Source organism: Lacerta agilis, chromosome 5 (assembly GCF_009819535.1).
Source record: "Lacerta agilis isolate rLacAgi1 chromosome 5, rLacAgi1.pri, whole genome shotgun sequence".
NCBI classification, from domain to species: domain Eukaryota; kingdom Metazoa; phylum Chordata; class Lepidosauria; order Squamata; family Lacertidae; genus Lacerta; species Lacerta agilis.
In genome coordinates this window covers 8,654,724-8,665,571 of record NC_046316.1, presented here as the reverse complement: position 1 = coordinate 8,665,571, position 10,848 = coordinate 8,654,724, and the positions used below count along the sequence as shown (strand labels likewise).

At 40.5% G+C, this 10,848-nt stretch overlaps 1 protein-coding gene across 1 annotated transcript; it reads left to right on the top strand.

Moving 5' to 3' along the window:
- Positions 1 to 1,380: 1,380 nt before the first annotated feature.
- SLBP (stem-loop binding protein) lies at positions 1,381 to 10,379 on the top strand. Its single transcript, XM_033148406.1, has 8 exons — positions 1,381 to 1,483; positions 2,640 to 2,768; positions 3,249 to 3,353; positions 5,082 to 5,141; positions 6,492 to 6,623; positions 7,081 to 7,230; positions 7,778 to 7,862; positions 9,489 to 10,379. The coding sequence occupies exons 1-8, from the start codon at positions 1,437 to 1,439 to the stop codon at positions 9,567 to 9,569; spliced, it is 789 nt and encodes a 262-aa protein (XP_033004297.1). The 5' UTR covers positions 1,381 to 1,436; the 3' UTR covers positions 9,570 to 10,379.
- Positions 10,380 to 10,848: the final 469 nt, after the last annotated feature.

Below are 10,848 nucleotides of genomic sequence, written 5' to 3'. Positions count from 1 at the left end.
ACTGCTTATTGCCTCAATGTAAGGGCATGATTTGGTAATCACATGGCTGTGATCCCATGGAAACGAGGAAACTCCATGCCAGTAATATTGCCAGAATTGTACTATCCATGCACAAAGACAGTCCAATCATCACTGGGGTGATTGTCAAGGATTGCAGGAGTGCTTTAAAAAATAAAAAGGGAATTTTAAGTGGAGGGGAACATAAAACAACTCAATAAGGGCTAAATATGCTTAGTAGTAGGCACACAATACTGATGTGGAGAAAGCAAACAAACAGAAAACAGGGCAGAGGCCAGGGCCAGATTTACGGTAGGTTTGATGAGGCCCCAAGAAGGTAATGGGGCCCTTTATATGTCCAGCTGTTCTTTGACAACAAATTGTGGCTTTTTTGTTGACTATATGCTATATGGAAATTTATGAACCTAATAGGTATTTAAAGCCAATTGCATATAACAAAATATGTACATCATCAGAGCCTACACAACACAAAACACTGTTGCTGTATGTAGGTTTTATTTTATTTGTTTTTATCTTATGGAAACGTACATCTAGTTTTTTTCTTTAAATTTTTTTTAGCCCCCCCCCAGAGAGGGGGAGGGCCCTATGCTATACAGTGGTACCTCTGGTTAAGTACTTAATTCGTTTCGGAGGTCCGTTTTTAACCTGAAACTGTTCTTAACCTGAAGCACCACTTTGGCTAATGGGACCTCCCGCTGCCGCTGCGCCGCCAGAGCACGATTTCTGTTCTTGTCCTGAAGCAAAGTTCTTAAACTGAATCATTATCTCTGGGTTAGATGAGTCTGTAACCTGAAGGTACCACTGTAGCTTGTTTAATTTATATGTAAATCCGGCTCTGGCCGGGGTTTTGCCGTTTGCCGTATGTCTATGTGCCTTTGCAGTTCAGACTTTCCCGCCAACTGATCCCGCCGAGTGGGCGGAGCTTATGAAAAGCGAGGCAAAACAGGCGGACAAAGGGAAGCGCGCGCTTGTGTGCGGGGCGAGGGGCGGGGAGGAGCCGTGAGCGCCGAAGAAAACTCCCATTGGCGCAGCCCTTGGGGGACGTACCATCTTCATCGCTGAGTGGGGGTAATTAATATATGCGGAGAGAGGGGGAGGGGAAATCAAGACTGCCGCCGTTGCCCCTCCCCCTTGCTAAACTGGGTTATACATACATCATATATATGCATAAGTGGTTTGCTCTCCGCGAAGACGCGAGGGGAAAACCGCGTGACAAGGACAAGGACCCCCCCCACCGCGCGCCGTAATGGTAGGAGCCGCCCAGCCGGTGTTCGCGCAGGCGCTCTCTCTCGAGGCTCGCTTGAGGGAGGGGAGCGCAGTCGTTTCTTGTTTGGCGGGAGGGAAGGAAGGAAGGCGGCGGCGGCACCGAGGCGCGGAGGGGGAAAAGCGGCTATTTTCTTTTTTTGTCCGGCTCAGCCATGTCGTCGCGTCAGAGGAGCCCGCTCGGTGGCCGCGCTCACAGTAGGTGCGTGTCCTCTGCTTTCTCCTCAGGGGAATTGTGTGTGTGTGGGGGGGGGAAGGGGTCTGAAGGCGACCCAGGCCGCTTTGTGTCGAGGGCCGCCTTTCGTGCCTCAGCCGGCGAGGCGAAGGGAGGGGGCCGAGAGAGGGCCTTGAAACTCCTTCCCACCCCCACACTTCCAAAATCTGCCTGTTACGGTTTCTGTGAAGTAGGTCAGCGAGAAGGAAGGAGACCCTTGTAAGGCAAATGAGGGAACCAAGAAGGGAGAGAGATAGATATGTTTGTTTGCTTGCTTTGTATGCGAGTAATGCCCCCCCCATTTCATAATTTCCAGTTATTTTTTTAATTGATAATAGTTCAGCCATCGTTTATTGTAATCGCTAAGAGTGAATGTCTGTTTCGTTTGCTGATGTTCTGGGAGTTCGTTTTATTGTGTACTGTTCCAATAGGCCACGGAACAACAAATCGGTGAATCGATTGGACGCTTTGGGACGAGTTTTCCGAAATAGAGGAAACTCTAAACTGGAGGAACTCTTTGAGAGAACAGCTCTGCTTATGAAACGGTCTTAAGGCCGCCTTTCTCAACCTTGGGTCCTCGGATGTTGTTGGACTACAACTCACATCATGTGTGATGGCTGGCTAGGGACGATGGGAGTTGTAGTCTAAGAACATCTGGGGACACAAGGTTGAGAAAGGCTGGTGTAGGGGGCACAGGAGACTCTTTGTGCTACATGTTTGTCAATAAATATTCCACATCTAGGGTGCAGTTTTAAGATGCGTGGTTAAAACGCCAAAATGCAGTGCTTTGTCAAGTCATCTGAAGGCGGTTTTTTTCTTTTAGATTATCCCACCTCTTCTCTCTATCTGCATAGTTAGTTGTAAAGTCCTCAAAGGGCATAAGTAGAACAATCCAATTATGATTTAAATTTTGTATTAAAAAAAATTTACTTTGTATACTGCCTATACCTGCAGGTCTCATCTCAATGCGGTTCACAGGATAAAATCACAATATAAAAACACAAAATACATAATCAAAATAAAAACAAGAATGGCAGCCCAATAACAGCCCCATAAGCCTCCCCCACAAGCATTTTCTAGTGACTTTATAGTCTACATATACAAAATTGTTTACAGTTTTCACTTTCTGATTGCTTCCTCACAGACCACCAGCTCGTTGGACTCAAGGAAGGAAGCGTGGAGCAGATGGCAAACAGAGAAGCACACATGATCCTAGCATGTCCAATTCTGATGATAAAAATACATGCAGTTTGTCGGACAGTAGGCCAGATAGGTATGTATATAAAGTATGCTGAACAGTTAAAATTAACTTTATAATGCATAGATATGCAGTAATTTTTGAAACTTGATTATGCACTTGCAGCATACTAGGTGTATACAGTGGTGCCCCGCTAGACGAAAATAATTCGTTCTGCGAAAATTTTCGTCTTGCGGAGCGGCAATGACAGCCGCGCTCCGCAAAACGGAAAAAAAAGACGAAAATTTTTCGTCTTGCGAGGCAGCCCCATAGACTTTTCCGTCTTGCGGGGCAGCCTTCCGCTAGACGAATGCCTTCGTCTAGCGAGTTTTTCGTCTTGCGAGGCATTCGTCTAGCGGGGTACCACTGTACTACACTTTTAGAGGAACTTAAATGGAAAAATTCAAATTGAATTGTTTAATTTGTGGGCGTACTGGTACAGGACACATTTTATTGTACTTTCAACAATATTGTTTTAAAGCTGCAATTCTATATTTATTGGGATTTGGTTTATAGTTTCACAACACCAGAAAGCCATAAACCTCGTTCACGATGTTCAGACTGGGGAAGTGCAGTTGAAGAAGATGAAATGCGGACTAATGTTAATAAAGAAATGGCAAGGTATGGCTGCATAATTCATTTGTTGGGATGTAGAAATATTCAATGGCTGCCTACTACTAACGAGATCAAAACCACCAGAATGCCTCTATTGTGCAAATCCAATTGAAAAAACATGTAAACGTAATAGCCTGTATTATAACAATTACAAAGTTATTTACTAGAAACTACTTATCAAAAATTAGATACAGCTTCTCATAGTGTCAAAATCAACATCGTGACATAATATATTAAAATTTTAATATTATGTCACGATGTTGATTTTGACGGTATGAGAAGCTGTATCTAATTTTTGAGAAGTAGTTTCTAGTAAATAACTTTGTAATTGTTATCATACAGCCTATTATGTTTACGTGTTTTTAGTACTGATGAGATGGCAAAATTTTAACTGTCTGTCTTGGATGCTAGAAGTAGATCTTATTCTGAATGTGAGAGCATTGATTTATTCCTCTGAGCAGTGAGTTGAGAATAATATTGATGACTCCCATATTGAGAAAAAGACAACATTTTGGTCTTTTTCATTTGGGAACAAAAAACAATTACTGATTATGTTATATTGTACAAAATTACAATATAACTATAACTTTATTGTAAGTCCTTGAGAGACAATAATTGGTCTGTAAAGTGGAATAAAATATAGTAAAACAATTATGTAATGATAAAACTACCCATTTTGGATAAGTTTATTGGTATGAGAGCAGCCTGGGAAGTGACCTAGTGAGCTATATTAGTTGATTGCTTTTTGTTCTTGTCGTAGATCTTCATGGGCATTGCAGCTAGGGAGGGGAGGGTTAACCTTCCCCAACCACAATATCCCTGAAGATCACCTCTTTACCTGCACAGCAATTTATGCTTGCAAAATATTCACAACAGTTAAAAGGCTGTTTTCAATCTTAATTGGAGGCAGGGAAGGGGTTCTTGCTGTGCGTGGGAAAGGAAGGGCCATGACTTTCCAGCAGTAACATCTCCAGCCCTCCTGCACTGAAGTGCTTGGTTTCTATTGCAAGATTGAGTGAATCTGTAGTCTTTGTTGGGGGATGTTTAATATTTGGGGAGTATAGCTCAAGTAGGGAAAATAAATTGGGAAATGATTATTATGGTTTGCTTGCAGAAAACAATGAAAGCTGTTTATTGTAATTATTATTGAAGGATTTACATCTTGTTTTCTAATAATATTTTAAAGATATTAATGTGTGTGCAGTGAGTTTCTTAAGAAAAGGGAAATACTTTTTGAAGTCTTAAATGATACAGAGGTGAGGGGGCTCCCCACGTTGCACCTAGCATGTGGGCCAGTAATTTGCCACCCCTGAGTCACATGGTATCATTGTAATGTTAAAGTTGGTAAATCACTGTAGGAGTGGGATTGTTAAAATGGAAACAATTGCACCCAAGCTGTTAGGTCCTTGGGAAAAGGCTTCTGCTGTAGCTATTACAAGGGCAACATAGCTTAAAGCTGAATGCAGTAATGACATCAGATGTAAAGGTTTTGGGAGAAGCTTACAGTTTCTTTACTTGGAGCAACTGTTCTGATTATGAAGAGATTGAATGGGTCCTACTCAACTGTATAGTAACTGAGTATTTATTAAATAAGCCTCAATATGAGGTGACCAAGATTTAACGTTTCAGCAGTTAGCAGCCTTATGTAAAGGTCCTGCATCTTCGTACTGCAGTAGAGTGGCTATGATAATAAAATAGTGGAAATGTGTACTAAAATAAAAGTACATTTTGTAGATACAAAAGAAAACTCTTGATAAATGAATATGGAAGAGAGAGAAAGCTGTCTTCTGGAAGGTAAGAGTCCAACTCATCTGTTGGGTGTGGTGAAATGCTTATTCTGAACTAAACTTTTTCTGGTTAGCTATGAAAAAGCTAGAGCTTTCCTGTTCTTTAATGTATCATCTGTTTAGCCCTCATTATCAGTCCTTCACTAGTGAGTGCTTTTACTCCACCCTTCAGCATGCTTTGGAGGTGGCTTACAAAATAACAATATAAAATACTACACCCATACATCTAAAATCTTTCGTTCTAGAAGTTGCATAAATCTCAAACCAAATGTAACACGATTTTAGTTTTAAAAGCCTAGGAAAATAAAAAAGGTATTTGCCTGGCACCAAAATCAGAACATTCTCATTTCTAGGAAAGTGTTTCAGGAAAGAGCATTACAAAGCCAGGATACCATTACTGAGAGGTGATGACCCACTGTCGCGGATGGCAAAATAATGACTTTTGCTTAAGATTTTACTGTACAGACATGCACATGTGAGATAGGTACCCCAGTCCTAGGCTGAGAAGCACTTAAGCAAACACCTTGAACTGAGCCCAGGATATTGATTGGGGTCTAGTTAGAATTGGGGGCCATTGGTTTAGTATGATCATAACACATAGCCCCAGCAACCATGTTTTGAACTAAATGGAGTTTACAAACATCTTCAAAGGCAGACTTTGTGTAAAGTACATTACAGTAGTCCAATCTAAAGGGTACCTACCACCAGAGCATGGCTGAGGTCAAGCTATATAACAGAGTGGATTGAGGGTTTAGGAGGGCAGAAACGGTGTCCAGTACAAGCCCCAATAGTGCCAAAAGATTACTGTTCAAGGTTGGCTGAAACCCTGAAAAGGAACACATCCATTTCACCATGGGGATACATTTCAGTACAGCATCCCACCACCATCTATGCGCAACTGCATTTATGTTGGCCACTGCTAAATAAATAGTTTGGCCTCCCCTTGTTTGGGGCTGCTGCCTGAGTGAGAGACAGGTGCCTGCGATCAACCAGCAGTGCAGGGTGAGAGGTGCCTTCTCTCTGCTTCTCCTGCTCCATTGCGTGTGCACCCCCCTCCTGGCACCAGTTCTGGTGGCGCCCTTCTTGCACTGGCTCCTTGCAGGCAGGCAGGCTGGACAGCGACCCTGAGCAATTTCCAGGCTGAGTCTCTCCTCCCTGTGTGCCTTCCTTAAAAGTGGGGGGTGCTCCCCACTTTACATAATTACTCTTTATGAGTGTAGGGGCCTGGAACGTAACCCCTGTGTAAGTTGGGGGACACCTATACTATATTGTGTTACAATTTCATTTGTATTAGGTGCTGTTAACCTGTCATGAAAAGGTAGATTAAAAAAAATAAAAATCAACATTGTATTTTCAGTTCTGACTCCAAGGAGTCCACAGCAGCAGTGGAACTTGAGACGGATGAGGCTGTTCTGATGAGGAGACAGAAACAAATAAATTATGGGAAGAACACACTGGCATATGACAGATATATTCGAGAAGTTCCAAAGTATGTTTTCTTGTTTACCACGAGCATGTGGGTTTCCTTTTATAACTTGCTACTGGTTTCATTGCAGACACTTATGGCAAACGTAAAGTATGGCTTGATTATAATATACTGCCTTTGTTAAAGAATAAAGCTATTTTTCATCCATGGTCTTATTTTAATTTGATGTTAGATTTTTGAATATGTTTAGAGTTTCTGTGATTAATCACTTGAACAGGTCAGTTGTCTTTTGAAGTATACAGGCAGATAATGTTCTAAATTGAAGCATTCAGATATGTGTTAAATTAAGCAACTGTTTTGCTAAATTGCTAAAGGTAATAGTAAGCAGAAAGAATGACACTAATGAAGTGAAATTTTGATTAATTAAAATTTACTGTAATTAATACTTGGTCTTGCATTTGGAATAAAAGCATAACTTGGTTAAAAATGCCATGTAAACAGTTTTTAATTTTTGTTCCAGGTGTCTACGAGTTCCAGGGGTCCATCCAAGGACTCCCAATAAATTTAAGAAGTATAGCCGAAGATCCTGGGACCAACAAATCAGACTGTGGAAAGTTGCACTTCATTTTTGGGACCCTCCTGGTGAAAGAAGTTGTGACATGCAAGTAATGTAAGTACCAGGTATCTTTAGAGTGAATAGAAACTAACAACTTTAAAAAATGAGGGACTGTCTGTTTAGATCTTAATAATTTCAGTTATAGTGAGCTTCTCCTTAATCTAGCTAGGTTTAAGAGTTATTCAATTTAGACTTCGTTTTAAAGCAAAGTTTAGCATATAATCTGTGTAATGGGGGAGCTTAAGACCATTGATTTTCAATAGCATTTATACACACGAAACTGTGTGACTAAGAACTAAAACTGCCTTAACTCCCAGAAGTATTTCAGAATTAATGTGAACTGTTAAAGGTTTTAAAAACCAAGCTTAAATAGCTATCGAAATACACAGTACAAGATAAGTTCTTATACACAGTATAAGAACTTAATTAGTTCAGGAGGTCCGTTCTTAACCCGAGGTACCACTGTATAGCTATGGGGCCAGATGTATAAACTTGGAAACCATTGGCTTGGAATCTTGGTTCTGATTACTCATAGACATTGTTTGGGGAATATATAACTATCAAAAATTAATAACTGATAATTGCTTTTCTCCCCTCACAGTAGTCCTGTTGATCTTGGTGACATGGAAACAGAATCTATAGGAAGTAATTCTGCTGGGTCACAAGGAAGCTCTCAGGATAATGATGTAAGTACTTTGAATCATGGAATAAGTATTTTGTTAGTTCTGCTTCAGCATGTACAAGTATCCATTACTGTTAGGGTGCTAGATCACTGATTAACCCAATCTTGCAACAAAGTCTGAAAGGTAGTAGCTGCTTGCCAAAAGCTAGTGGACTGCCAACAGCTGATGCACTGCTGGATTAGTTGATGTTGAGCTACCCAGTACCTGCTTATTATTGTCTCCAAAACTACCTCATCAGAGTACATAGCACCTCTATTTTTTCCATAGGCATTGTAAAACTCTTCTTCCCTTGTGTTCACCTTCCCATGCTTCTTCTGTCCCTCTTTTCTCAGCCCACTCAGTACAGAATGTATTTCCCCTTCCTTTAGTATGTTTGTGTATACTTTTCCCACCCACCTCACATGCTTGCATTTGTCATTTCTCCACTCCTCCCACCCCGACAACATTTTCTTGCCTTTAGTATACAGCCCTTGCTTTGCTAGGTGATACATTTTCCTTAACCAGATTGACATATCTGACAAAAGTTGCATTATGAACATTTTTCAGAGTGACCTCCCATTCTAACTACCGTATTTTTCCATGTATAAGACTAGGTTTTTTACCTAAAAAAAATAGGGGGTGTCTTATACACGGGGCCATCTCCCCCGATTTTCTTAAATCTGAGTCCCCCAAAATAGGTGGCATCTTATACATGGGGCATCTTATAGACAGAAAAATACGGTATTATGACATTGCAACACTTCAGCAATTGTAGAGGGACAGGTTTCACGAACAGGAAGTTGATGATCAGTTTTCCTTTTCCATTCCGACATAGCATGGACATTATTTTAAGTTGTTCTGTCTCTTCAGAGGAATAATTGAAGTGTCACATTACAGCATAGAACATATATAATTGCTAAGATTTTCTTTACAAAAGACCTGGAGGTGTAGAGGTTGTGGCTTTTTGTGAAAAGTGCAGAGAAAAGAGAATAAATTCAGTAATTAAGTTACAAGTTAAGGTGTGATGCAATGATGGCAAAAAATGAGGTTTGAGTGAGTGAATAGTAGATAAAGTGTGAATATTAGACAGGAAGGGGAAATATCTTAAATTTTCACAGTTCTGCCTTTTTCTTCCGGAGCAAAACCATAATGGTGTGAGGGAGAGGTACCCAGAACTTAGGAAAAATTAAAGCCATCTTGTTGCCCTTCTGTGCTATTGAATCCCCTTGGCAAGATACATTTCTTTACAGTGGTACATCTGGTTACAAACTTAATTCGTTCCGGAGGTCCGGTCTTAAGCCGAAACCATTCTTAACATGAGGTGCGCTTTTGCTAATGGGGCCTCCTGCTGCTGCTGCACCTGCTGGCGTTCAACTTCTGCTCACATCCCAGGGCAAAGTTTGCAACTAGGTGCATCTACTTATGGGTTAGCATTCGTAAGGAGGATGGTACGTAACCCGAGGTTCAACTGTACTTTGCAAAAAAATTGCACTAATGATTAACAGAGAGTGTTAAGAATGAAGTCCCAGGAGTGAGAGACAATTGTAGCTAAGCAGTATATGAATTGTATGTATGTATGTATGTATGTATGTATGTATGTATGTAAAGCTATTTGTCTTGCTTGTTAATCAAGTTTTCCATCTGTTTTAGGAAAACTGTATGGGCACACCCACCAAAGTGAGAAGCATTGACCATCTGGTGGAAGATGAATTTGAGCTGGAGGCATGTTAGGTTTTGACATACTTCATGACTGTAAAGCATGCATTCTACTGGCTGCTTTTTGAGAAAGGAATGTCTTACTCAAGAAGACACATACACCTGAAACTGTCTTATCTAACAGTCTGGAGAACTGGAGTATGGCAGCTGTGAAATTGCAACCAATGTTTTCACCTGACTACTTTTTTATACAAAGCATAAAACTTGAGTTATATGTAATTGAGTGATTGCCTAATTTTATGTATACTCAGGAGGTAGCTTTATAAACAGTTTAATTATAGTTCAGATGATAAACCAGCCCAGACAATGTTGACACACTTGAAGAGCTTGAAAACTTGACACATTAGAAGGAGAACTTCAGCATTGGTGCTGAGCTATTGGCTCTTGTCCACAGACGAAGAATATGATAGGCAGTAAGTTGTAGTTCTCCACACTGCCCTATAATTCATATTGCAAAGGACCACTTATTGATAGCACAAGGCAGTGGCATTTTATGCTTCTTGAACCTTTGTGTTCTTCAGATATTGACAACATGTGTGCAATGACAAGGTAATGTGTGTGAACAGGCTCTTTTCTTTATGATAAAAGGCTTTGATCCTGTTTCCAGGTCCACCTTAAGGTGTTGGCTCTCAAGTTTATTCTGAATTGATGCTTGTAAATAGTTGTGTGCAGAACTTCACTAACTTTTAAAGAAGAATTAATGAACAGAACTTTGGAGACTGTTGACTTATTTTTTTCATGATGTAAAGCTATAGACTTTTTACTAAAAACAGTTGCTGTTTTGTATGGGATAAGGCATAAATAAAGCAAGTACATCTTTATGTGTATGGTGCAAACACTGTCATGAAAACATTTTTCAAATAAGATGCAAAGAGATGAAAGATCAAATTCTGAAGCTACTTTAATCAGTGCTGCCAGTCCACTTGGAAACTTGATGATCACAGTGCCAGCAGTGTGCACAAAATGCCACCACTCAGAATCAGGCCAAAAATCCATGTTTGTTTAGAAGTAAATCCTACCTTGTTATGATTGCAGCTCAAGGTTGAGGTCCTTGGCATACAGTTGAGATTTATGGGACATAAATGTATTAAAGAGTGATAAAGTATTGGGAGCATTCTACTGTTGGAAACTGATGTAGAATCTGTTTGACTGGAACTCTGTTGGGGATATGGGGGCCAGCCAGTATGTAGCTGTGGAAATGCTAGGAAAAATTGCAGGTGCCCTGAGGGAAGAAAGATAAGGGGAAGTTGAGAAAATTACAGTAGTGTTTTCCAGTTGTTATAGCACAAGGGAC

What these genes read in the sequence shown, in the direction of transcription:
- SLBP (XM_033148406.1), top strand. Translation starts at nt 1,437, where the DNA reads ATGTCGTCGCGTCAGAGGAGCCCGCTCGGTGGCCGCGCTCACAGTAG. An exon ending in GGTGGCCGCGCTCACAGTAG is followed by an intron (nt 1,484 to 2,639) that starts GTGCGTGTCCTC and finishes GCTTCCTCACAG; the next exon opens with ACCACCAGCTCGTTGGACTC. An exon ending in AGTTGTGACATGCAAGTAAT is followed by an intron (nt 7,231 to 7,777) that starts GTAAGTACCAGG and finishes CTCCCCTCACAG; the next exon opens with TAGTCCTGTTGATCTTGGTG.